The sequence below is a fragment of the Panthera pardus genome, unplaced genomic scaffold (genome assembly GCF_024362965.1).
Source record: "Panthera pardus isolate Hobbes unplaced genomic scaffold, ASM2436296v1 HiC_scaffold_7, whole genome shotgun sequence".
NCBI lineage: Eukaryota > Metazoa > Chordata > Mammalia > Carnivora > Felidae > Panthera > Panthera pardus.
The window spans coordinates 81,531,153-81,557,227 of record NW_026527002.1 but is presented as its reverse complement, the minus strand read 5'-3'; the positions used below and the strand labels follow the sequence as shown (position 1 = coordinate 81,557,227).

The 26,075-nt window shown below is 67.1% G+C and overlaps 1 protein-coding gene across 1 annotated transcript; it reads left to right on the top strand.

Moving 5' to 3' along the window:
* Positions 1-806: 806 nt before the first annotated feature.
* On the top strand, positions 807-3,499 carry MAFA (MAF bZIP transcription factor A). The gene is given in 2 exon segments (XM_019434997.2): positions 807-1,421; positions 1,423-3,499. Coding segments are annotated over 2 exon segments (1,098 nt in total). The 5' UTR covers positions 807-1,175; the 3' UTR covers positions 2,275-3,499.
* Positions 3,500-26,075: the final 22,576 nt, after the last annotated feature.

Sequence of the window (26,075 nt, the reverse complement as noted above, 5' to 3'; positions counted from 1 at the left end):
CGCTCTCGGTCACGTCGCAGCACGGTGCGTGTGCCAAGGACCGCTCTCCGCTTTGGGGGCGCGCACAGCCCCACAGCCTGGGGCAGCCGGACGCACCCGCGCCGCGGGCCCCGGTCCTCGGCCCGGCGCCCCGCCCCCGCCGGCACGCGCTCCTCTTCCCCACCTGCGCCGCGCACCCTCCGAGCCGGGTGTCCCGCGATGGAGCCGCCGAACGGAGATGCCAGCAACTTTGTTGACTAAATTCCTGAACCCGCCCGAACCGCGGGGCTAAAAATAGCCGGCACTCCCCTCGCCGCGCCCGACCCGGCCGCCCAGTGGCACCGGTGTCGGCAGGCCAGAAGGTCCAGGCGCCGCCACGCTATCGGGGCTGCGGGGTCACGGCCCGCGGGGCGGCGGGGAGACCGAGGCACCGAGGGGCCTCGTCTGCTCCCCGAGACTCTCCGGCCTCCCCGTCGCGGGTGCGAGGCCCTGGAGGCCGCAGACCGGGCCCCGCGCCGCCCGCGCTCCGCGTTCTCCGCACCCCTCTGCCCCGCGCCCTCTGCGCGTGCAGTGCCCCCCGGTGGCCACCAGAGGGCCCTGCCCCCTCCTCTCGCCGGCGGCCAGTCAGCACCCCTTCCCACAGCTGTTCCCCGCAGGAGATTGACAGCTGGGCTCCGGGTTGCCATGGGGATAGGCAAATGAGGGCGGCGGGTCCGGGGCTCCGATTGGCCTGGGGGCTCGCGCCCCGCCCAGAGAGGCGGGACCGAATGCCCTGCTCTATAAAGGGGAGCGCGCGGCGCGGCGCTCAGCCGTGGAGGCGGGGCCGGTTGTACGCGGGCGGAGCGCGGGGAGCCCGAGCAGCCCGAGGCGGCGGCCGCACCGCCACCCTCCCGGCCGCCCGCCCGGCCGCCAACGCGGGCACGAAGAGCGCGGCCGGCCGGCGCCACCCCGCCCCGGGGTGCGGCCGGGGCCGCCCGAGAACCCTGCCCGGCGGCGTCCCCAGCGGCCGCCCCTAAGTTGGCCGCGCGAAACTTTTCCCCCGCGCGCCTGGGCGCCACCCCCGCCGAGACCCGCCGCCCGTGGGAGTGAAGGGGGGGGAGAGGCCCTCGGCTCCCTCCCCCCCCCCCCCCCCCGCCGCCCGGCCTCCCGTCGGGGCGCAGCCGGGCGCGGCGGCGGCGGGGCCGGGGCCCCGGGCGATGGCCGCGGAGCTGGCGATGGGCGCCGAGCTGCCCAGCAGCCCGCTGGCCATCGAATACGTCAACGACTTCGACCTGATGAAGTTCGAGGTGAAGAAGGAGCCGCCCGAGGCCGAGCGCTTCTGCCACCGCCTGCCGCCCGGCTCGCTGTCCTCGACGCCGCTCAGCACGCCTTGCTCCTCCGTGCCCTCCTCGCCCAGCTTCTGCGCGCCCAGCCCGGGCACCGGCGGCGGCGGCGGCGGCGCGGGGGGGCGGCGGCGGCGGCGGCGCGGCGCAGGCCGGGACCGCCCCGGGGCCGACGAGCGGGGGCCCGGGCGCCGTCGGGGGCGCCTCGGGGAAGCCGGCGCTGGAGGATCTGTACTGGATGAGCGGCTACCAGCACCACCTCAACCCCGAGGCGCTCAACCTGACGCCCGAGGACGCGGTGGAGGCGCTCATCGGCAGCGGCCACCACGGCGCGCACCACCCGGCGGCCGCCGCGGCCTACGAGGCTTTCCGGGGCCAGGGCTTCGCGGGCGGCGGCTGCGGCGGCGGCGGCGCGGACGACATGGGCGCCGGCCACCACCACGGCGCGCATCACGCCGCGCACCACCACCACGCCGCGCACCACCACCACCACCACCACCACCACCACGCCGGCGCGGGCCACCACTCCGGCGCGGGCCACGGCGGCGGCGGCGGCGGCGCGGGCCACCACGTGCGCCTGGAGGAGCGCTTCTCCGACGACCAGCTGGTGTCCATGTCGGTGCGCGAGCTGAACCGGCAGCTGCGCGGCTTCAGTAAGGAGGAGGTCATCCGGCTGAAGCAGAAGCGGCGCACGCTCAAAAACCGCGGCTACGCGCAGTCCTGCCGCTTCAAGCGGGTGCAGCAGCGGCACATTCTGGAGAGCGAGAAGTGCCAGCTCCAGAGCCAGGTGGAGCAGCTGAAGCTGGAGGTGGGGCGCCTGGCCAAGGAGCGGGACCTGTACAAGGAGAAATACGAGAAGCTGGCGGGCCGGGGTGGCCCCGGGGGCGCGGGCGGGGCCGGCTTCCCGCGGGAGTCCTCGCCGCCGCAGGCCGGGCCGGGCGCGGCCAAGGGCGCCCCCGACTTCTTCCTGTGAGCGCCGGGCCCGAGCCCGCGCCGCCGCCGCCGCCGCCGCCGCCGGCCAGAGGCTCGGACTCCGCGCTCGGGCAGGCCCCGCGCGCCCCGCCGCCGCGTCCGCAGGCGCCGGACCGGAGCCCCCCCACCGCCCCCACCCCCACCCCCCCGTCTCGCCGCGCGGCGCCCCCTGCCTTCCCGGCTCGCCGTCCGGACGTGGCCGCGGCCGCTGTGCGCGCGGGGCGCGGGGCTTCCCAGGAAAGTTGAGCCGGATCGAACTTCCTTCCAGGCGTCCGTTTGTACATACGCCGAGCGCGGTTCCCCGCCGGACGCCGCCCCGCGCGACCCCTCCCCCCCCCCCCCGCCTGTCTTTGCCGCCCCACCTTCTTGCCCTTTTTTACTACTCCTTTTTAAAGCGATCTTATTTTCGAAGTATCTCTATTTATTTTGCTCGGTGATTAGGAAAGAAAACCCCGGAGGAAGCCCCCTCGTTCCCGGCCGGGGTCCGCCCTCGGACGTCCGCGTGTCCCAGCATGTGTCGCTCGCTCGGAGGGGCCCGGTCCCTGCCTGCCCTCCTGCCCGCCTGCCCCCCACCCTGCCACCGGCGTCCCCTAGAGATTGAAGCCAAGGAGTATTACCTATGCCGTGTTCAGTCCTGCTGCCCTACAGTACTCACGGGGGGGAGGGGGGTGGGGGGTCGCCGCGCTCTGCGGGTGGGGGCTGGCCCGGACCCCCTGCTGATATTTCTCTATGCACCAGATCGTATTTATGACTCCTGGGGAAATATATCTTATTTTAATCTTCAAGAGAAGTGGAAGAGAAGAAAAAAAAAAAAAAGTAATGCACAGTATTTCTAGCAAAAAAAAAAAAAATTTTTTTTTTAAGAGGAGGTTTCAGCCTGAACCTCCCGGCATGGGGGCGAGTGAAGAAAGTGTTTTTATTTTAATTTAAATTGTGTTTCGTTTTGTTTGTGGAATCTTTTAAAAAGCCCCAGTGGCTTTTTGGACTAGCCCGCGGAGAGGAGGTAGCGTGGCCACTGGCGATGTGAGCCCTGCAGACCGCCAGGCCCCTGGGCACCCGCGAGGCCTGCGCTCCCCCCGGGGCCTGCTCCCGCCCGGCGCTCTGAGCAGAGACGCCGTAAGTCGTTCAAAGTTTTCTTGTGTTGTTGGGTTTTGTTGGATCATTTTTTTCATTTGCTACGAAGCTGAGGAAAGGGGGGAAAAAACACACAAAATAAATCCGTTTAGATCCAAAAGTCACTAGAGCCTGGTTGGTTTTTCTCTGGCTTTCATTTTTGCCATATTTCTCCCTGAATGGAAAGAAAAGGGGGTCCCTGGACAGGGCCCTGCCTTAGCTCTGGGCCACCCGCCTGGGCCGAGCGGAGAAGCCGAGCAGAGTGGTGGCCGAGGCTGCTGTCAGCCGCTGGGCCCCGAAGGCGGCCGCCCCCTCACCCTCTGGGGCTGCCCCGCAGGGAGCAAGGCTCCCACTGAGGCGGGATTGAGGGAGCGGGGCCCGGGGCCGGCCTCGGTGGTGACTCCACGCGCGGCGCCATTGCATGCTGGTGGCAAGTGCTCGTTCGTCCCCAGTTCTTCTGAGCCCCTAGTCTCCTGTCTGAGGGGTGGCCTGGCCTCTGTCTTCTAAAGGGCAAGCAAGGCCTGGACCGTGGGGGCACCCGGGAGGAGCAGGACCTCCGGAAACGTCACCCTAAAGGGTCCCGGGCAGCCGCCGGACCTCGTTGACTACCCCCAGCCTCTGCAATGGGACCAAGGCAGGTGAACGTCTGTGGTCCGCATGTTTAGAAGGACGAGCTCTCGGGCGGCCACCCTCAGCAGGGCGCCCCGGGTGCGCTGCGAGGCTCCCCTGTTGGAGACAGCGAAGGCCCTCCCGGGTCGGGGCGGCTGCAGTTCCGTGCGGGGCGCAGGGTCCTCTTGTCTCCATCGGAAGGTGCCGTCGCCTCCCGTCTGCCTTAGAATAAAACTTGTAGCAAGAAGGTTGGGTGTCTGTGGGGGGTGTGAGCAAAATCCCCCCACCCCGCGGCTGAGATCTGGAGCCCTCAGGAGGGGAGCACGATGTCTAGTGATGCGGAGACGAGTGGAAATGTGGGGGCGCAGGAATGAACTCAAGGACCAGGCGCGGAGGAGGCCTCAGCACGCGGGGGGGGCCACCAGCACCCCACGGCCCAGCCCGCTTCAGGACGGGGACCCCAAGGACTCAAGAGGACCGCCAGTGGCCGGGGGTGTCCCTTCCCGCACGGGCGGGTCTGCTGGCCGGTTCTCGCCGAGGACACCTTAGTTTTCGCTGTTGCTGCCAGAAGAGCGAGTTTTCCTCCGGCAGAGAAAGGATCGAGGACCAGACGGGAAGCCTGGCTCAGGAACTGTCTTTTCCAGGAGGTAGTGGCAGGCAGGGAGCTGCGCTCAGCGCTCTCCCCGCGGCACCCCGGCCTCCCTCCCGGATCCCAGCACCTGAGAGCCTGGATCGGGCTCCGGGCCCCGGGGAGAAGAGGGCCGTCCGCACATGCCGTCCTGGGTCACGGCGCCACTGGCCTCGTTTCTCTTTCTTCTTCTCTTTTCTTCCTCCCCCCATCCTCTCCATTTCTCTTTCATTCCTTCCTCCCCCACGCGACCCCCCTTCCTTCTTTCCGGTTTTGCCCCAGGATAAAACGCGGCTGGAGAACAGGGAAACCATTGCGGGAGGCAGGAGGTGTGCTTATTTTTGTGTTTAGAGACAGATCCTTTCCTGGGCAAACAGCCTATTTGGGGAAAGCCCTCTGGCCGCGGAGCTGTCCTGTGCCCACTCGGCGGGAGTGCAGGGCTGACCGGTGCTGGGGCCCCAGCAGGCCAGGCCTCTCGGGAGGGGCTGGACTGGGGGCCTGGCGGGCACCGGAGAGGGTCCGGAACGGTGAGAATCAGAGGCCTCACAACTCTGCCCCCCTTGGGGGGTCCTGGGTGTGACGGTGCATCTGTGAGGAGCCTGCAGGCGACAGGGGAGGGGGGCAGTGGTCTCTCGAGCCGCTGGGCCAGAGGTGTGAGAGGAAGCAGGGCAGCCAGGGGGCCTGGGCCAGGAGCAGGAGTGACAGCGGTGCCCAGGCTCCGGGACAAGCCTCCACTCAGCACCCAGGGCCCGGCGCCCCCCCCCCGAGAGGGGTGACCGGCACCCTCTGTGTGGATGTGGAAGGGGGCCCTAGTGGCACCCTGGCCTCAGCCACTCAGCTCACCCTGTCCGTCCTCTGCCCTCCCAGAGGAGGCCCCAGGAACCCTCTCTCGGGTGGAATGGGAACCTCTTGGCCTTGCGGCCTCCAGGCACCCTGCCCTCCTCCCCCGCGCCCCACCCCCTTCCCCCCCGCCGCTTAGGGGGCACTCATTCATTTACTCCTGTGTCACTTCATTCTGTCGAGAGTCCCTTCTCTGGGCCAGGCCCTGCAGGGACCACGGCAGGGACCCAGATGACAGCCCGGCCCAGAGCTTCAGAGGGAGACTCCTGGGCACGTGAGTGGGTCAGACTGGAGCGCCTGCCAAAGGGAGGAGGGGGGCTGTGGGTCTGCCAATCAAAGCCATGGGCTGGGACGTCTGGGCACATCCAGGCCACCTAGAGGGTGACAGGAGGATTCCGTTCCCAGCGAACCCTCAGGCCACAGGGAGGTGCGAGAGGGACCGCGGGTGCAGACCTGAGTGGGGGGGGGAGGGCTGGGGGAGTCCATGCTTGCCCCCGTCACGAACACGGACTCCACGTGCATAGGCTCGGTGCCACGTGTGGTCACCACGTGTAAACTGGTCCCCTGCCCGGCTGCCCCACCGGAGGTCCCTCTGCCACACCCTTACCTGGGGCAGCTGTGCTCAGGACCCAGTGGAACCTGGTGCCACCCCCCATGGGGGGACCACCCTCCCCATGCTGGGCCACAGCCACCCCGCCAGGAGCCAGGGAGCTGCCTGAGCTGAGACCACCCACTCGCCCTGGCTGTGCCCCTGCCCAGCAGCCTCTGGGGGCAGCGTTATCCCAGGCCCCCCACCCCCACCCAGAGTTTCATCCTCTGCACGTCTGCAGGGCACCTACACCCCAAACGCACACACACAGCGCACTTGCCCCCTGGTCCTCCAGCTGGCTGAGGACTCCGGGGAAATCTCTAGGTCTGAGATGACTGAGCCCAGCCCCGGCCCCAGATGCCAGCTGCTGGCCCTCGGTGGGCCCCAGGTCTGCTCTGTACTGGGGGCCCCCCACTTCTGTCCGCGCCCTGCAGCCTCTCTCCATGGCCACACGAGTCCTGCCTGTTGCAGCCGGTGCCGTCCGAGGGCCCCTGTCTGGTTTCCTATTTATAGCTGGCTCCGAGGGTGGCCTCTTCCCCAGCGTTCCCCCTTGAGGACGGGCACACACAGGCAGGCGTGCAGAGATCTGGGCGACAGAAACAGACACGTATGTGCGTGCAGACGTGGCCATGTGTGTAGGCAAATGCACAGACCTAGACACCCCTCCCCTCGCCACACACACACGCGCACGCACACGCACACACACATGGCCACACGTGCCCAGGAATACACACGTGCTCACTCGTGACCTGCACACACGGGCCCCGTGGATTTTGTCTGTCCTGGTCCCTTCACCCCATATCCTGGCCACGTGGCCTCGTGGGCTCTGACTCCAGCCACCCAGGGAGGAGTCGCCCTCAGCCACCACCGGCTTGGTTGCCCCTGACCCCGGGACCCCGCAGCCCTCCCCACCTGCCCTGGGCTCTGCTGCCTCTGGCCCAGCCCGCCTCCTCAGAGCCACCAGCGCGGGCCCAGACACCCTTCAGGAGAGAGGCCCTGTTCCTCGCCGCCGGGCTCCAAGAGCAGAGGCCCTCCCTAGGCTCGCCCAACCCCTGGGGATGGATGTGCCACAAAGCCCAGCCCAGCCCCGCCTCCGTTGGGACCATGACCCGTTGCGCTGACTGGAGGCCGTGTGTCCAGGGCTCACCCACTCAGTGGGTACCGGGTGCAGCCCTGGGCCGGGCCCACGCGGCAGCCTGGAAGGGCTCAGAGGCCTGCCTGCAGATGGGGAATGGGCAGGGGCCAGGGCTGTGTGACCTGCCTACCGGCCAGGACCTGGAGCCTGGGGCTGGTGGCCCCTCCTGGGTCTCAAGGAAGGTCAAACCACCCCTAGTCTGTGGCCATGCGTGGGACCCTCTGGCCCAGGGTCTGGGGACTTGGGAGCGCTGTGGGCATTAGAAGGAAGCTAGCCTGTCCCCAGAGCCCAGTGGAGCCTGGGGTTCCTCCCCTCTAGCTGCTCCGGGAGGCTTTGAGCCAGCCACGGAGGTGGGACAAGCTGGGTTGTCCCCAGCACTTGAGGGGACGGACGGCGGGCGGACAGGGAAAGGCCCCCAGCCCCGCCTGCTGCTCTGGACCCGCTCTGTCACCTCCCTGGGCCTGGCTGCACGCTCAGCAGTTACCGAGCCACGGAGCCCAGCCTCTCCTCTCCCGGCCCAGGCCGGCGCCCACGGGGACACCTGCACCCCGCTGCCCCAGGAACGCTGGCCTCGAGAAATCTGTTGGCCATGACAGTGGGAGGAGGGCTCATTCATTCACACAAAACTATTGATTAGGCGCCTACGGTGTGCCTGTTCCAGGAGGCAGGAAGAGACTGGGAATTTGTCGGTCGGGAGCCTCCGATGCGGCCCATCCTGGAGGGCGGCAGCCAGCTGGGCCCCAGGGCGGAGGCTGCAGGGAGGCAGCTGAGGAAAGGGCCGGTGGCAGAGACCCAGCCCCGACCCGGCGGGAACAGGTGGAGGGACCTGGCGAGGGTGGTTAAGAAGAGAAGAACGGGCTGGACGCTGACTGGGGCCCAGAGGGGCGGCGGTGGCTCTGAGCAGGGAAGGGGCAGGGGGGCGTGTGAGCTGTAGGGAGCAGCCTGGCTGGTGGAGGAGCAGGGCCGCGTCCCCTCCCCTCCGCTTAGAGAGGGTGCTTAGAGCCGGCGCTCCCTCAGGAGGGGTGCTGGCCTGGGCCCCAGGGTCCCGGGACACTTCCCTGAGGGTCGGCTCCGGAGGGCTGGGGAGCGGGCAGGGCCAGAGGAGGGAGGCTGGACGTGGAGGTCAGGGAGAGGCTCGGTGTCCCCTCTGCTGGGACGGGCGAGGGCGGAGGTCCGCAGGGAGGTGCGAAAGGCTGGGAGCTTTTCACACCTGTCCGGAAAGACGGGACGAGGGGGCTGTGCACGGACGCCCATCCTGCGCGCACACGCACACGCGCGCGCTCGCGGCCCCTGCACCAGCGGAGCAGTGACGAGTAATTTGCCGTTGGCGGGCTCAGCGCCTGCCTAATTCGCAGTGACACCGCTCAGCTGCCGCGGGCTCCAGCTGTCACAGCCGATTAGCCTGCGGCGGCGGAGAGCCGACGGGGACCGGGGGCGGGGCCGGGGCAAGGGGCGGGCCTGGGAATCCCGGACCCGCCCGGCGTCCCCGGGCTCAGCCAGGCCTCCCGCCCCGCGGGCCGCACCTCACTGGTCCGCCCCCTCCGCCCTCAAGGCTCCCTGTTCGCCCACCTCCCCCTTGCTTCCTCCTCTTCCTCCCCGCTTCTCTCCCTCCTCCACCTGCTCCCGTGTGCACTGCTGCCGGATCCTGCTAAAATGCACATTCCCGGGCCCCTGGGCGGGCCGAGAACCTGGATTTCTAGGGCACTCAGACCCGAGCGTCAGAGGCCACGGCTGCAGTTTTCTCTTGGGGGGGGGGGATGGGATTTACGAGGAGGCGAGTTTCTGGGCGGCGGGGGAGGGGGCGTGGGCTTTCACGCTCAGCCCAGCGGCCCAGACGCCCCCTCCGCCCGACCGCCCCGGGAGCCCAGAAGGCTGGGCCGGAGGGCGCGGAGGGAGGCCGGGGACCTTCCAGCCGCCCAGCGCGGCGCCCTCCTGCTGTCCCTCTGGGCCCTGGGGCTCCCCGAGCCTCGCCACCTCCTCCACGCGGGCCTCCCTGACTCTGGCGCCCTTTCCTGGCAACATCCTGGTTAGGTGCCCTGAGGCCCGCTGGGGTCAGCATTCCAGGGTCAAAGGCTCCCCTTCACCGGGCCGCCGCCTTCCCAGACAGACGCACCGGCCGCCCTGGGACTTGCTTCCGCCGCCCGTCCCACCCTGCCGGCCGTTCCCTTCGCAGCCCCCCTGGGGGCAGGCTCCTCCCTCTCCAGCCCTGCGGCCACTTCATCCTGGTCCTGGCTGGCCGGGCACTGGCTTCTCCGCCTCTCCTGTGGATCCTCCCCTTACTGCCCTCCCTCCCACCATGTCCCCCGAGAAAGACCAGAAGGGACACCGTGAGGCGTCCAGCACGCGCCAGGTGCCAGATCTGTGTCACCTGGTGGCCTCCTGGCAATAGGCCTGGGGGCGGCAATGACCAGTCTTACAGAGCAGGGCGAGGGTGCAGAGAAGCCCGGGACTTCTGGCCTGAGGTCACCGGCGCGGGGTGGGGGTGGAGGGTGGCGCAGCTGGACTGCGAGACCAGGGTTGGCCCCTTTTCGGCAGGGCACTGGCCCCAGGGGGCAGAACCCACCACTTCCAGAGACGGGAGGGGTTGTATTTATTTTTTATATGTTTATTGATTTATTTTGAGAGAGAGTGAGCAAGCAGGGGAGGGGCAGAGGGAGAGGGAGAGGGAGAATCCCAAGCAGGCTCCGCGCTGTCAGTGCAGAGCCCGACTCGGGGCTCGATCTCACGAAGCGGGAGATCACGACCTGAGCCGAGATCGGGAGTCGGATGCTTAACCGATGAGCCTCCCCGGCGCCGCAGACGGGAGGGTTTTAACACAGCCGCCAGGGGCGCCCAGACCCCCTCCCCCGCGTCTCCGGTGGGGGCCTCCGGGCCTTCCTTTTCAACACCAACGGTCTGACGCCCCTGTGGCTCCCGAGTGCCCTCAAGCCCCAACCCTGGAGGGATCCGACCCTTGCCCTGGGCCCTGGCACTCTCTATTCCCGACCCAGCCTTGCCCCTCCTTCCTGACCCCTGCATCCCGACTCCCCCCGCCCCCCAGCAGTGGAGACACCCTCTGGGTTCCGCCCCAGCTCCAGCCCCACCGCCTGGGGCCGCCACACCACGAAAGCCTCCCCGCCCTCCGGGGCCCCCTTGGGAGGGGCCTGGGGGCGTGGCCAGAGGGCACCCCGGGGGGCGGGGCGGGGCGGGGCGGGGCGGGGCGGGGGGGGGGTGGGTGAGGGCCGGGCCGCCGCGGGAGCCCTACCCTGCGCCCTCCAGCCGGTGCGGCCGAGGGTGGGGGCTTTGCCTTGCCGCGGTGGGCACGTGACTCTGCTGTCGCGAGTGGCGGAGGGTGTGAAGCGGTGGCGCTTCCAGATGTGTGTCTCCGTGTGTGAGACGTTGCGGGCCGTTACTCCGGGGTGGGGGGTGAGAGTGCCGTGCGCGCGGGGACAGCGCTGGCGGCACACGGGGGGCCGCTCTACTGGGGAGAGAGCCAGTCAGCAAATTAAATAAGCAACTGATGGAGTAACTGGGAGAGGGCCGCACGCGCTGGAGAGAGTAAAGCAGGGGAAGGAGGAGCGAGCGGGGAAAGGGGGAGGGGCGGGGGGAGAGCAGAAGGAGGGAGGTGGGGGGGGAGACGGGTGGGGAGCCCCCACCCCCACCCCGCAGGCGTCCCGGTGCCGGAAGTGCTTGGCCGGGCCTGAGTGGAGAGCAGGGAAGGGGCCGGGGAGAGGGCGCAGGGGAGGGCAGGTCACAGGGTCCAGTCGGGTGGGGACAGGGTACAGACAGATTGGCTGCGGCGCAGGGAGAAGCCAGCCTGGCAGCGAGGCCTCGATTTCTTCCTCCCTCACCTGCGCAGGGGCTTAGAGGAGCCCAAGCCCTCAGTTTCCACGGCTGCAGCATGGGGATGAGGGTAACGACGGGCGGAGAGATTAAATGGACTGTGGCGGTGTGCGTGGGTGGGGACACGCTGTCACCTGAGGGCCTGGCCCTTCTCCTCCTTGTTCCTGCTGAGGACAGGTGCTCACGGGTCCCGAGCCACGGTGATCTTAGCCCTCTGGACTGTGGGGTGCCCTGCCTGGGTAAGAGCTGGGCGGAAGTTTGCCCCATTCCGGGCTCCTCATTTGTGGCCTGGGGGCGACAGAGAACCTGCCCCTCTGGGTGTCATGAGGTTAAATTTGGCCCCAGCACCTGCCCCCACACCCCTGCCTGGATGACCAGCCCCAGCCCTCATCCCACCAGCCTCAGAGGTCGTGAGTAAGCAGAGGCAGGAGGCGAGTCTGGGAGCCCCCGGGGGACACCCCATCAGCACCCCAACACCCTGAGGCGCAGGGGATGGGGCGGTGAGCCAGGAGGGGACGCGGTGCCCCTTCTCTGGAGGGAAGCAGGGACTGCCCTCGCCTTGGAGGTAGGTGGGGCAGAGCCGGTGGGCGGATGCCAGGCCCTGGGCGCTGGTCAGGCCGGAGGGATGCCTCCCCCCCCCCCCCCCCCCCCCCCCCCCCGCCAGCTCCCTGGGCTCCTGCACCTGAGCTGCTGCCCCATCCACACCAAGGCCGTGGCATCCCGCCCGGCCAGAGTCAGGCCTGATCCCACTCCCACATCTGCCCCACTGGTGCAGGTGAGGGGGGCAAACTTCTCTGGGTTTAGTCGTGTCCCCTGTGAGAAAATGAGTTCCCCCCGCCCACCCCCTCATCCACAAAGGGTGTCGTGGGGGGCAGATGAAAAAAGGCAAGTCCTTTGTCAGTCTGGGAAGGCTTCCTGGAAGAGGCGGCTCAGTATGGGGCAGGGTTTGCGGGGAGGTTGCCCCCTCATCCGTAGACAGAGGCATCTTGGCCACATTTATGGAAGCCATCACCTTGCGGCAGGGGGTGGGGTGGGGGGGGCTGAACCTTGGGCTCCTGGTCCCGGTGAGAGCGGGCGGGGCAGGGGGCTGCACAGAAGGGGGAGTTCAGAGCTGTTCTGACCTCTGCTGCTCAAGTCATCTCCATCTGGGTCTGTCCCTGAGCTGCCCCCACACCAGGGGCTGTTCTCAGGGGACAGGCACTTCCTGCCAAGGTGGGTGGGGGGGCGGGAAGCTGAATTAAGCTGAGTTCAGAGAGCCTGGGGCCTGGACAGGGTGCTTAAGCCACATCAAAATGATGATCCGGGAAAGCATGACTGTTAGTCCTGGGCAACCGGTCCACAATGGATGCCTCGGAGCCTATGGCCACAGGCCAGGCCGTTGCTGGGGTTGCAGCCGGAGCCCGGGGTCAGGACTGGCCACCTGGGGTGGCTGGCTGGCTGGACAGACGGACAGAAAACGGGACGGATGTGTGGTGGGAAGACCCGAGGGAAGATGCTGCCTGGTTGGTGACGACAGCGGTGGGGTGGCTTGTGAGGGAGGCCGATGGGCGGTGACCGTGCGGGTGGACAGGAGGCCGTGGGCACCGCGCCTTCACACCTGTGCCCTACCCTCCTGTCTTCGGCGCCCCCCTCAGTCTTGCACCCCTGGTTTTCAGGAGCCCGTGTCACTACAGGGGAGCCGAGCCGTCCTCTCCCCTGCCAGGCTGGCTCCTCTCCACACCCTATCGTGCACTAAGGTCACCGCGGCTCCTGACCGCGCCCACTCTGCGTGTCCTCAGTGCCGCGTCCCGGGCCGAGGACAGGGCTGGGCCCGGCTGGGACAGCTGTTGGGAGGGGGGGGGGGGCAGAGGGCAGACTGCTGGAGACACGGCCCCTCGCCCCTGCCCCAGCTGTCTTTCCCACTCCCGCTGGCCGCTGCCTCCAGGAAGGCCCAGCCACTCCCAGGGCCCCCGATACCCGCCCGCCCTCCCCATCCTCGGCCTCGCCCGCCCCCTGGAGGCAACCGGAGCCACTGTCCCTCTGCGGCTGCCTCTTCTCAGACTGAAGTCTGGGTCTTACCTGAGGCCCCCGGGCGGGCCGGCAGAGAGCGGTGGGCCCCCCGCAGGGGAGACAGTGCCCCCCTGAGCTGTTCTCTGCTCCACGCCAGCGGAGGGGACCCCTCGTCCAGCAGGTCGGTCGCGGTCCCCTCTGCTCGCCCAGCCGGGCGCACCGACTGCTGCTGTGTGTCCTTCCTGTCTGTCTCTGTTCCGCACGTCTCTCTCTGTTCCCTCTGGAGAGACGCCTGTGCCCCAAAGCCATGTCCAACAGAAGTCTGCGCTCCTGGGATTTGAAGGGGCGGAGGGGGGGGGGGTGTCTCTCCACCGAGCCAGGACCAGCAAAGCTGAGATGTCCTCCCGGTCTGGGGCTTGACTCCGGGGCCGGGACGCTAGGGGTGAGGGCGGGCAGGGCTGGAGCAAGGGGCTGGGGTGGCCAGGTGGAGGGCAGCCAGCGCCTCCCTAGCTGCGCAGGGCTGAGGCCTAATCCCAATCCCAGGCCCTGGCCTCTGGGCCTGCAGGCAGCGGGAAGGGGTGAGGCCGTTGCAGGAGTGCCCCTGCCTCCCCAGCGCTTGTCCCCATTAAGGGGACAATGGGAGAATAAGCACGTTCCCTTCTCCGTGTCCCCTGCTGTCTGCTAATATCATACTGATGATAATTTCTCTTTAATGGGCTATTTGCGGTAATTATGATACACTGAGTGAGTAATTGTATCTGACTCCCGGCGCCCACCACTGGGGGCGGGCGGTGGTTCACAGCCTTTGGCCCTGTCCGCCCAGGTAGCTCTGCCCTCTGCCTGGGACCACCTCCCGCCCATGACCCTCTGGTGCCGGCGTCCTCCTCGGCCCCACCGTGTGGGCAGTGCACGTCTCCTCCCCGAGCCTGACTCCGGTCTCTTAGCTTCCCAGAGCTTATGGGGCCTGCTGCCCTCTGACTCCTCCAAGGGCCTGTTGGGAGGGCTGGGGGGAGGGGGGAGCCTGTCTCTTCCGTCCCTGAGCTCCACAGGCGAGAACTTCCCAGCCCAGCTCTGGCCGCATCTGGGCAGAGGGCACGGTGCGGTGCGGGAGCCTGGGGCGGGTGCCTGGGGCCTTCTGCCCCATCCTCCCGCGTTAGGGAAGGGCCGCCAGCCCCTCAGACCCACTGGGAGGCCCTCTGGCCCCACCAGCCCCCACCTCTTCTCCACGCCCCAGGAGAGCCCCTCTCTCTTTCCTCCCCCCATTCTTGTCCCTCTAGCTCCCTATCATCTACCAGGCCAGGGCCCAGCTGGACAGAGGACAGTGGGGTCCCCAACAGTGACTGGACCCTGCTGCGTGCCTGGGACGTGCCAGCCCCAGGAAAGGTCAGAGGTCAGATAGAGCTCTGCCCTAAGGGTCCCCGTGCAGATGGTGAGGTCAGGCCCAGGTCTCAAAAGACACAAGAGCCCCAGAGCCCCACTGAGTCTCTGACGAGGGTCCCCCGCCCCCACCAAACCTCCTTCCAGGCTCTGTGCCCGGCACTGTGTTCGGACTTCAGCAAGAGCACTTAATGGGCTGAGCGGCGTGGCCAGACGGGCCAGGGGGTGCGCTGGGGGAGGGCACCCCCAGCATACCCGTTGGCCCCCGGGGACGGGGGCTACGGGCCCCAGGAGAAAAGGACGGGGTACAGGTGTGGCCTCCACTCGTGGGGAATCCAGCCCATGCACCCAACCTGCCTGGGGCCACTTTGGGTAACCGCGGTCTGTGGGCAAGGCGGGTACAGGTGCAAACTCGAAGGCTAGATGTGCGCAGTGGGGAGGGCTCAACCCCCGAGACCCGGGAGAAGTGGGCTGAGAAGGTAGGAGCCCCCCCACCCCCGGGCCGAGGGTCTCCTGCCTCCCTTACTCCTCGACTTACCCCCCTGCCAAATGCCGATGGCCAGGGTCTCCCCGTATGTCTTTTCTGGTCAATAAACCTCAGCCCCTGGGGGGCCTGGGGGTGTGGGCTGATGGTGCTGCCCCACCCCCACCGATGCACTCTGTCATAATTAAGCACGTGCAGTCTAATTAATTGAGTGGTCAGGATGCTAATTAGCAGCTTGATTGAGACTGGAGGAGGGTGAAGGGCAACCTTGGCAGTGAGCACTCCTCCCCTGCCGGGGTCTGCTCTCCCGGCCCCCCTGCCCTCAGCCCCTCTCCCCCTTCCTCTCACTCCTCCCCAACCCACTCCTGCTCTCTCGCCCTTCCCTCTCTGGGTCCTCCCCCAATCCCCTTCCTGGCCTTCTCCCCATCTCCCAGCCCGGCCTCCACCTGGAGGCCCTGATCCTCAAGCCAGACCTGTACCCCCGTCCTGATGACCCTGCTCCCCTCTGTGCCCTGGCCCTGGCGCCATGACCCCCCTTGTCCCTCTCTGACCACCTCAGACAGATAGGCCCTCGGCCGCTCTGTCCTCTGCTCGGCATCCGTCCCCAGAGGACAGCCAGTGTGACTTGGGCTGGTCCAGGGACAGCCCAGCCCCTCAGACAGCCTTCTCAGGTAAGGTTGTGTCCCAGAGCCTGTGGCCACCGGCCCCGGCTGACCATGGCTCCCAGCCTTAAGGACGGGGCGCTCACGTCTCAGGGCAGGGTTCTCGCCCCTATCCAGGGTCCCCGCCCATCTGTCACCACCCAGGCTCCTCCGGGCTGTGGCTCTCCCTCAGACGGCTCCATGTAACCACAGACCCTGGGGGGTCTGGACACGTGGCCCGAGGGGAAGGTGACCATGGCCAGGCCCACGTGCCACCTGAGCCAGCCTCCTTTGAGTGGCTCCTCCCGCACAGGCTCACTGGGTGAATAGAGCCGTGGGAGCCAGCAGGGAAGCTGATGAGGGAGGGGAGAAGGGAAGGCTGAGGCCAGGAGGGGAACTGACTGTGGGGGGGGGGGGTCTGTCCCAGAGACCTTGGCCATCCTTGTCCAGCCCTAGGCCTGTCCCACCCCTCCCGGATGAGAGGATCCTTCCCTTCCTTTCCCTGAAAGAGCCAATGTGCAGGAGAGGAGGGGGAGCTCTGCCGTAAGATAGCCACGCTCCCTCTGAACCTCAGTTTCCTCATCCGTGAAGTGGGTGGCAGTGACAGGCCTCCCTCCCAGGGACGGTAGAGCTGGCAAGGGGTCAGGCCCCTCAGGTTTCTGCTGATGGCCTGAGTTTGCTATGCTGGCGGCAGTGGGGATGGAGAAGGGGGAGGGGGGGAGCCCGCAAGCAGCCCAGAGCAGGGGTCTCCCAGGGTGAGGAAGGCAAGCCCCTCGGGATCTGGATCGAGCTGCTTTGCCTGAGGTGCGTCTGGGGCGTGGGGAGGGGCAGTGGGGGGGCTCCAGAGGCCACGGGTTGCAAATGGGAGAGGAAATGTCCTTGAGCACCGACCCCAGGAGTCAGGTGGCGTGGGGAGGGCTTGGGGGCCAGACGGGGCCGGCCCCAAACGCAGGGGCATCGGTGGCGGGGTTGGGGGGGCGGGGAGGGAGGCTGGTGCTTGAACCTGACCCGGAAGGCCCCAGAGCGCCCACTTCTGGGGAAGGGGAGCCAGGTGGCTGTTCTTTCTGGGGCTCCACGTGGGGGTCAGGAGTAGCGCGCCTCTCTGCACCCTCCCCCTACCCCGGTCCCCCCCCCACCCCAGTCTCTCCCCCATTCCCTGCCTTGGTCCTGGTCCTGGGGGCGTCACCCAGAACCGACAGGGGCTCCGCAATCTCGTCCAGTGGTGGCGACCGCGGACTTGGGGAGGGGGTGGGGACGCCCCCAGGTCCCGGCCCCCGTAGCTTGGCGCGGCTCCACGGCCGACAGATGGTGCGGGCGGGGTGGGGATGGATAGGTGGGGGGGTGGGGGGCGTCAGATGGCGCGGGCCCCGGGCGGACCCCCCGCCCCCGCCCGCCGCCGAGGAAGCGCGCTGGGGCCCTGGGCTCTGCGCATCTGGAGGGGCCGCGTGCCCGCTGCGCCGCGCGGGTGGCAAGGGAGGTGACACGCCGAGCTGCCACCCGCCGGTGCCCGGGGCTGTCCCGACATGCGCGGGCGGGGCGAGGTGGGAACCGCGCGGGCGGGCGCAGCTGTCTCCCGGCATCTGCGCCGAGACGGGGCCGGAGCCCAGAGCGCATGCGCGGCGAGGGCTCCCGGGGCAGGCGGGGATTAGCACCAGCGCCCCCCCCCCCCCCCCCCCCCCCCCCCCCCCCCGCCACACGGTTCTGGCGTCCCCACCCCCACCGGCCGCACGGCCCCTCCCCACTGGCCTCCCCCTCCCCCCCCGCCCCCCCCCCCCCCCCCCCCCCCCCGCCCCGGCCTCCCGCTCCACCTGCCCAGGGTGCCCCTCAGACCCAGGTGAGCTGGCCAAGCCAGGACGGTGGGGGGTGATGTCAGGATTTGCGCTAATGTACAGGAAACCCAGAGGGGAAGCTAGAACATGGAGAGTCTTGGGGATAAAAGCATATAAAACGCAGATACAAAGAGGTGACAGGCGTCAGGTTTTTACCAGAGAGATAGGAGTGTGCTTGCCCTGCCCCATGAGGACCCCTCTCTGCGGCTCTAGCTTCCGGTGGCCCAGCTGACCCAAGGGTCACCCTATCACCCTTGTCTCCATGTCAGAAGTAGAAAACACGCCTGTTCCCCTGGGGGCCTGTTCCCACCAAGACTCCTACGCCAAGGACCCTACTGGAAGGTCAACCATAGAGAAACTTGGGGTGTTCGGGAGCTGCCTGGTCCTAAGGGGAGGGCACAGATCACAGTGCACGGGCAAGGTGGGCTCCAGAGGGTCCCGTGGAAGCTTCCAGAAGGTCCAGCTTAGCCCAGCAGGAAGTTACTGCAGGGAAGGGCTCTGGAGAAGAGCGGGCAGGGCAGCTCGGTGGCCGTTCTCGGGGCAGGAAGGAGAGGGGCCTGTCTGACTTGCTCACCAGGCCCACCCTCTGCACGGGGACCCAAGCCTGAACCAGGTGGCCCTGTGAGAGGCCCTGTGAGAGGAGCCACTCATTCCGTGAGGGGGCCAGCGCCCAGATTCGTCCCAGTGGGGCAGGGGGCTCCCTCTCCCGCTCAGGGCGTGGGTGCCGGGCGCTCACTCCAGGCCAGCCACACCCAGCACGTCGGGAGGTGGGTGTCTGACGGTGAGGGGGCAGCGGGTGCGGGACACGCAAGCAGCAAGCACGTGACTGCGGGGACATCCATGGGATGAGGGTGGGGCCCCAGAGCAGTGGCCCAGGAGAAGCAGCCCCCCACCTCTCTGAGCGAGGCACTTGTCTGCGAGCACCTGTAAGGTCCCCCGGTCTGGGGGGGGGGGGCTGGAGACCAACGAGGGAGCAGCAGGCAGGGCAGAGCTCCGGGCTGGGGCTTCCCTGACCCCAGAGTCGGCCTCCCTGAAGGAGCCTGGGGTGGGGGCGGGAGGTGCGTGAGGGGTCACTGTGGAGCGGGGACCCCGGGCAGAGCGCTCTCCCTGCTCGGTCCCGCCGGGGAGGCCGGGTCAGCCTCCTGGGGCCCCAGGCCGAGTGGACCCCCTCACCGTCCCGGCCGCAGCGGGTGGGCCCCGTGCCGGGTGCTGTGGGCAAGGTGAAGGGGCGCAGGGGTGAGGGTACCCGCGCGCCAGGGCCTTGGGGGTGGGGGTGGGGGTCCCCAGAGGGGTGGCGTGCTGCCAGGCCCTGGAGGAGATGTTGGCAGTGGGTTCGGGGAGAGCACCCCAGCTGGTGGGGCCCGAGGGGAGCAGGCATGTGGGTGCTGTGGGCACTGGGGTCAGGCCGCAGAGCGTCTCGGGCGCCTCGGGGCCTCATCCTGTGTCTTCTCCCGAGCAGAGCGTCCCGTGGCCCTTGGCTGCCGTGGGGACACCTCAGCCAAGGCTCCCGGGAAGGGAGGCCAGCTCGGAATGATCTGAATGCTTGGGGTCGGGGTGCAGTGTGGCCGGTGGGGGACGTGCCTGGAGGCAAGTGGCTGGGTGGGGGCTGACTGCTGTGGAAGGGGGCGCCTGGAAGGGCTCTGGACCGTGACCTTCTTTTAAACGCCACTTGCGCCGCTACGTTTTTATGAAAACAAATAGAATTTAATTCCAAACTGCATTTACTTCGTTTTCTCAAAGCAATGAAATTCAGCTCAATATGTTTTCCCAATCAAATCCGTTTGACCACAGTGGAATATATTCATCACAGATAACACATTCTGGTGGTGGGGGGGTGAGTAGGGGGTTCAGCTGAGAAGGGGTGTGGGAGGGAGGCCAAGGCTGCAGCCGGGACTTCTGGCTGTAGGTTCCCGCCCTCCCAGGTGGCCCGGTTCTGGAGGGGCGGTGGCCACATGGTTGACGGGTGGCTTCTGTGACAGCCTTCTTCGGCACTCCCCACGGCAGTGTCCACCCTGCTCCAGGACAGTCCCAGCCGCACACTCCCCGCCCCGCCCTGGGGAGCCTAAGGCCCAGGACGAGGTCTGAGAATGTGCATTTTTCAAACACCCCAGAGGCCCTACTACTACTCCCCTGGGGACACCTGGCATCAGGCCAGGCACGCGGGAGGCCAGTCGTCGGGGTGGAGGTGGGAAGGGGCCGGAATGGGAAGGGGTGGTGGTCTTGCCGGGAGGGGGCATCCGGGGATGAGGGGGCGCTCCCAAGCAGGGGCGCCAGGTGCAATGGTGGGATGGTCCAGTGGCCGGGGGCCTGCCCAGAATCTGCCCTCCGGGGGGGTGGAGAGGGGTGGCAGAGACAAGGCTGAGCACGTGGCTAAGTCACAAGGGCCTCGGGAAGGGGGAAGGACGGTGGCCAAGAGGAAGGGCTTCCTGGGGAGGTGGCCTCTGAAACGGCCTCACGGGTGACCCACAGCCAAGACAGAGAAAGCGGAGGCCAGCCAGGGGACGGAGAGGGCAGAGCCCCGGCCGGGTGACCGCAGAGCAGGGCCCCCCCACCGTGCTTTCTGACCTCGCCTATGCCTGCCTCGCCTTTCCTCCCTGCGGAGGGAACTGGAGCTTCGGGGTTGGATTTCAAGCCACTCTGCTGGCCGTGAGGAATGCAGCTAGCCAAGATTGGAAGGTGACCTCAGCCCAGGGTTGGGGGGCACCCCCAGAGCCTCTTGCCTGCCCTAGCCTCCCCGCTGCGAGCCCAGCCACTGGGATTCCCAGCCCCAGCCCTGCCTGGGGACCTAGCTGGTGGCTCATCTATGCCCCGGCCCCCCTCAGCCACCAAGCCAGGGACCCCCCCCCCCCCCCCCCAGGCAGCGTGTGGCCAGGGCCACTGCGCTGAGCCCGCAGGGCAAGCGTGGGGAGGACAGCTTGGGGGTAGGGATGGCCTCCTCCACATGGAGAGGTGGGGGCCTCCCCAGTGGGCTCACAGCTGGTCCCCCAGACAACCGAGGAGGGGCCAGGCCCACCAGGCTCTGCTGAGGCCACACATGGGCAGGAAACTTTCTGACCTGAGGACTAAGAGAAGATCCTAAAAGCCCTAGGGGTGGGGACGGGCCACAAAGGAAGAAGGGAACGACAAAGGGAGGCACCAGAAGACAGCAGAGTGGCCCCCACGGCCAATTTGCAACCAGAATTCTGGGAAATAACATTTTAATGCATGCAAAGTCCCCAAAGTTCTGCCTGCCTTGTGTCTTTTCTGAGAAAGTATGCATTCTTTTTTTTTTTTTTTTTAAGTTTTATTTATTTGGTGGGGGGCGGGGGGCAGGGGCACAGGGAGGTAGAGAGGGAATCCCAAGCAGGCTCCACGATGCCAGTGCAGAGCCCCATGTGGGGCTTGAACTCACAAACCGTGAGATCGTGACCTGAGCGGAAATCAAAGCCGACGCTTCATCAACTGAGCTACCCAGGCGCCCCTGAGGAAGTGTGCAGTCGGTTAATTCTGTCGCTATCAGAAGAAACAACGTGATGATGTGGGGTGGGGCCATCCCCTCCCAGTGGAAGGGAAGGGGGGTCTCTGAGGGGCCAGATCCACTTACCCCAAAGGGACCCAACCCTGCTGCCAATGCCCAAGTCAAGTCACAGGTGGGGAGACAGGCGGGTTTAAGGCCTGGGGGGGCAGGGCTGGCTCTGCCCCTCTGTCTCTGTCTCTCCCTCCATCTCCCCCACCTGGGCCCCGCTCCCCAGACAGGTCAGTTGCTCATTCCTGGCCGCAGGAGGGTCTGACTCAGGTGCAGTGCCTTCCTTGGCATAGCGGTCCCCGGCCCACCGTCTGCCCACCCTGCCGACAAATGAGCCCGCTGGCTGGCCCTGTCTACCCCAGGTCCTTGGCCTGCCCCCGGGTAGCCCCTGGGTAGCTGGGGGAGGGGCTGGGAAGGGCTCGAGGGGGTGGGCCCAAAGGTACAGCCCAGGAGGCCCTCCCGGCAGAAGCAGCTCCCCATCAACCCCGTCACCCCATCTCGGGCCAGTTCCTGGGCTTTGATGTGCTCAGACCGCACCCCCAGCCGGCGGATCCCCTCTCCTACACCCACTTGATCTCCCTTCAGAAGACCTAGGGACTCACCTTCCCCCCCTTGCACTGGCCCGCGTGCCCCGGCCACCTGCGGGTCCACACAGCCTCCTCGCGGGCCCCTCCCTGGCCCCCCAAGCCAGCGTTCACCCCCAGCAGCACAAGTCGCAGGGCACTTAGCCCACAACACGCCAGTGCGTCTCCCTCGGGCTCCGCTGGTGATGATCCTGCTTTGGGACCCTCCCACTTGCCCAGAATGTCCTTCCTGCCCTGTCCGTAACCCTGGATGGGTTTCCACAGACCCGGAAGTCCCACGTCTGACCCCCTGGGGCCAGGACGAGCCTGGCCTGTGGGGGACTCAGCCCTCAGGGCCCTCAGGGCTGTGGCCCGGAGGCCTGCACTCACCCCTGTCTCCGCAGGACCTCACACGCCTCTTCAGCCTGTCACTCAGGCTGATGCTCTCTGCCCGCTGGCTCCTCTGCCCCTCCAGGCCCGCAGGTGGTGGCGGACGGGGTGCTGTCTCTGCAGGGGTGAGGCCCTCTTCAGTCCTCCCGCCCCTGTCGCACTACGCACGGTTCTGGTTCCGGCCTCCCCGGGGCTGAGTGGACGCCCGGTGAGCTTCAGGTCCCGTAGCTCCCAGGCCCCCCACCTTCTTGAACCTCCTGTGCCTGACTCAGACCCCTGGCCTGTGGTCAGTGTCACCCCCAGCCGTGAGGGAGGGTGCGGCTGCTTAGGGGGCCCCAGTGGCGGTGGGGTGCGGGGTCGAAACCCAGCTGTCCCCTCTCGTGCCGTTCCCACAGCCTCTCCTGGGAGACCCCAGCCCCCAGCAGACTGGCAGGCCCAAGGTCAGCGGTCTCCTTATCGACGGCATCCCTCTACCCCGGGGCTGGTGGAGGACCGAGGGAGGTATTCGGCTCAATAAGGCCCGTCTTGTGAGACAATAAATTTGGCCATTGACCCGGCAAGCAGACATCGATAAATGAATGGTTAATATAAACATTGTCCTTCTCAAATTAATCCGGGCTGCAGGGGCGGGGCGCAGGGCAAGGGGAGGCTGAACTAAGAGGAGACGGCAGAGCAGGAACGGGTCTCCGCAGGCCTGTCTCTGTGGACACAGGACTGCCTTCTCCTCGGCAGGGTCCTGGCTGGTGCTGGTCCGCCGCCCTGAGGTCAGCCAGATTTAGCAAATAAGAACCCAAGAGGCCTACTTACGTTTAGATTTCAGACCAACAAAAAGATCTCTTTATTACAGGGATCTCGCGTGCTCAATCTGGGAGATACACGAGAAACTCCTCGCTGCCTGTGTAAAATGCCTGGGTGACCTGCGCTTTATCTGGAGACTCTGGCATGACTGCAGAACCCGACAGGGTCCACGCGGCCCCTGCCCCCGCGGGCCGGTCCCCAGCGCCGTCCCCAAGCAAAGACCAGCAGTTCTCGAGTGCTGGGGGCGGGGCCGGGGCGCGGGAGTCCCATAAACGCAGGTAACTGTGGTCTAGTACCTGGGACCTGACTCCCCGTCCACAGCCCTCCCCTGTGTGGCCCGGCTTCCCCACCCAGCAGGAGGACTGCTTCGCTTCCCGGGGTGGCGAGTGGGCCCCTCTGTGGTGGGGCCTCGGTGTCTCTGGGCCTCGCCCCTCCCCCCCCCCCCCCCCCCCGGGGCTGGAGTTCCTGGGCACCACCCAGCAAGAGCCCTATAAATAAATAAACTGTGTCATATAAATAAACCGCAGCCTGCAGTCTTGACCAGACCATCTCTTGTGCCCAGGGCTTGCCCACAGCCTCCGGGAAGAGCGAGGGAGCTGGCAGCCGCTTTCCCTGGCCCCTTCTCCCTGGCCGGCACCCCACAGTCAGCAGTGGCTCAGCCCAGTGAGGCCAGTGGCCGGACCCTGTCCCAGGCTTCCGGGGGCCCGGCTGGCGTCCCGTGCCCTCTAGCCGGTTACTGGGCAAACTGAGGCTCAGAGCCCCCAGCGGGGTCAGTCCCCTTCCGGTGGGTGGGTCATGAGGGCTTGAGGTCACCAACCAGCCTGACCCTGGCTCCCCATGGCCCAGGCACCTGCTCTGGCCGCCAGCAGGGAAGCCACCTCCTTTCAGCATGTTTTCTGGGTCCTAAATGACATCCTTCTCCAGCCAACAGTCCTCTGGAGGGCCCATGGGGGGGGGGGGAACTGCCCTCAGAAGCCCCCCCGCCCAGACCAAGGTGGGGGAGCCTGCAGACCCCAGGGTCGGTGATTGATGGGGACCTGGGGGGGCACAGCCCCGCCCTGAGCTGGGCAGATGGAGGGGCAGCTGTCAGCACCTAATAGGCCCTTGACAAATAGGATGGGGGCCTGCTGAGGGAGTTTCGGAGCCGTCCCTGCCCCCCACCTCAGCAGCACCCGAGGGCAGGGCACTTCCAGCCTGGCAAGAAGGGGTCATCCGGGGGTCTGCACTGGACAGGGCATCGGGGGGTCTGCGCCCCCCTCCCTAGTTCTGAGATGGGTTGTAGTGGCCCTGAGGGGGAGGAAGGAGGCTGGGAGAAGAGGGCTGAGGCGCCCCCCACCCCCGCCCCCCCTCACAGGGGGACGCTGAGCTCAGCGCTGACTGACCTAGGGCTTTGGGGACCATTAAAGACGCTCTGGGCTGCTGGTGGCCTGGAGACATCAATTTGCTGCTGCTGCCCTGTACTTACCGCTGAGGATCCCCCTCCCCCGCCCGCACCTCCTCCACCTAACCCTCCACTCCTGGGGTCGCCCTCACTGCCACACCCCTCCCTGGGTGAGGCCCACCACTCTGACATCGCGGGCCTGGGCAGGATACCCACCCCTGGGGGACAGGCCACCAAGTGGAAGGTGGCAGCCACAGGACAGGGACAGACGGAGCTGGGGGGTGTGGGTGCCGGGGGGCGGCGCTGGGGAGGGAACGGGAGGTCGGCGTGGCACAGTCTGGGAGGGTGGAAAAGTTCTGGAGCTGGACAGTGACGAAGGTCATGGGACAGTGGGAAGGCACTTGCGGCCACTGAGCTGTGCACTTAAAAATGGTGAAGACGAGGGTCACCTTGGTGGCTCAGTCGGTTGAGCGTCTGACTTCGGCTCAGGTCATGATCTCGCAGTTTGTGAGTTCGAGCCCCTCATCGGGCTCTGTGCTGGCAGCTCGGAGCCTGGAGACTGCTTCGGATTCTGGGTCTCTCTCTCTCTGCCCCTCCCCTGCTCATGCTCTGTCTCTCAATAATAAATAAATGCTAAAAAAAACCGAAGACGGTGAATTGTATGTCTATTTTACGAAATAAAAATTTGTTAAAAATCTAACCGTGCTGTCTCACCCCCACAAGGCCATCCCGGCCCCTGAGGAGACTGGACTGAGGGAGGCTCTGTCCTGCAGTCCCCCACCCCCACCTCCTTCCAGGGCTCTCGTGGCTGGTGGCAGTGCCCGAGGGGTCCCAGGAGGCGGCGGAGGGTCCGGCAGGAGGGGCGCTGCCTTGCTGACTCGGCTCAGAGATCCCGGGCTCGGTGATAGCAAAACGCAGGCCGACTTTTAGCTGGTTTATTGGACTTTTCGGCTCTGCAGGGAACGCACCCCCCCACACAGGCCGGGACCCAGCCACGAGAGGGCTCTGACCACGTCCGCCCGCCCAGCCCACGGGGTACAGGGTATTGGGGGCCCTCAGGCCTGGGGAGGGGGCCTCGGCAGAGGGTGTCAGGCGGAGCCCGAGGAGAAATTCTGTCTCAGGCCGGCCGCCTGGAGGCAGCGGCCCCCTGTCCCGACAGCGGGACGATCGGAGCCCCGCGGGCGCCTGGCCCGCCTGCCCGGGGAGGAGGCTGCCCGCCCACAGGGGATCGGAGCCCAGGGCCCTCGGCCACCGCTGCCCGGCGCCTCCTCCAACGTGCAGAAACTGCTTGTTCTCCCGGGCAGAAGTCCCGCGTTCCGGGATAACGTATTGATTTTCCTCTTCAGGAATATTCATAAACACCAGTTCCAAGAACAGGTAAACCCGTCTCCAAGCCACATCAGTCATGTGGGGACAGCTGCACGCAGCCCCCACACAGTCTCCTTTCTGCGCTGTCCCAGCTCTGGGGGTCACCCGTGGCAGGGACGTGGTGGCAGAGCCTGGGCCTGCCCTCGGGGGCCCCCGGTCAAACCCCAACAGATTGCCCGAAACAGGCTCAGAGGTTAGTGTCTAAGTCCACCACGCCCTGCCCAAATGCTGTGTGACCCTGGACAAGTCTCTGAACCTCTCTGGGCACTAAAACAGAAGCCCCCGCCCACCCGCGCAGACCCGGGAGGCTGTGTCGAGGTCCCAGGACGCCTCCCGGCTGCCCCTTCAACCCACAACGCGCACCGGGGCCTCTGGCCTGCCCACGCCCCCTGTGGCCCCGTGAACTGGCGCTCCCCTCTCCCCACACCGGGCTGCCTCAAGCTTCGTCATTCAGCCTAGAGAGAGTCTTCATGCTTTCAAACTGTCTGCAGCGCCACTCTCCAGGCAGAGCGGGGCCTCCCTTTGGGTGATTCCGTCCTGGTGCCTGTACAGCGAGCACCTCGTGCTATACTGGCCCCCGTGCAGCTCCCATCTGCCCCGCCCCCCGCCCCCATCAGAGCAGGCTGCTTGCTGAAGCCCAGGGGCCTTCAAACCCATCCCCGAACGTTAGCTCGTTTATTACGTAGCCGTATCTGTTGGACTGAACAGTAGGTCACGTACGTTCAAAAACACTCGAGCCCA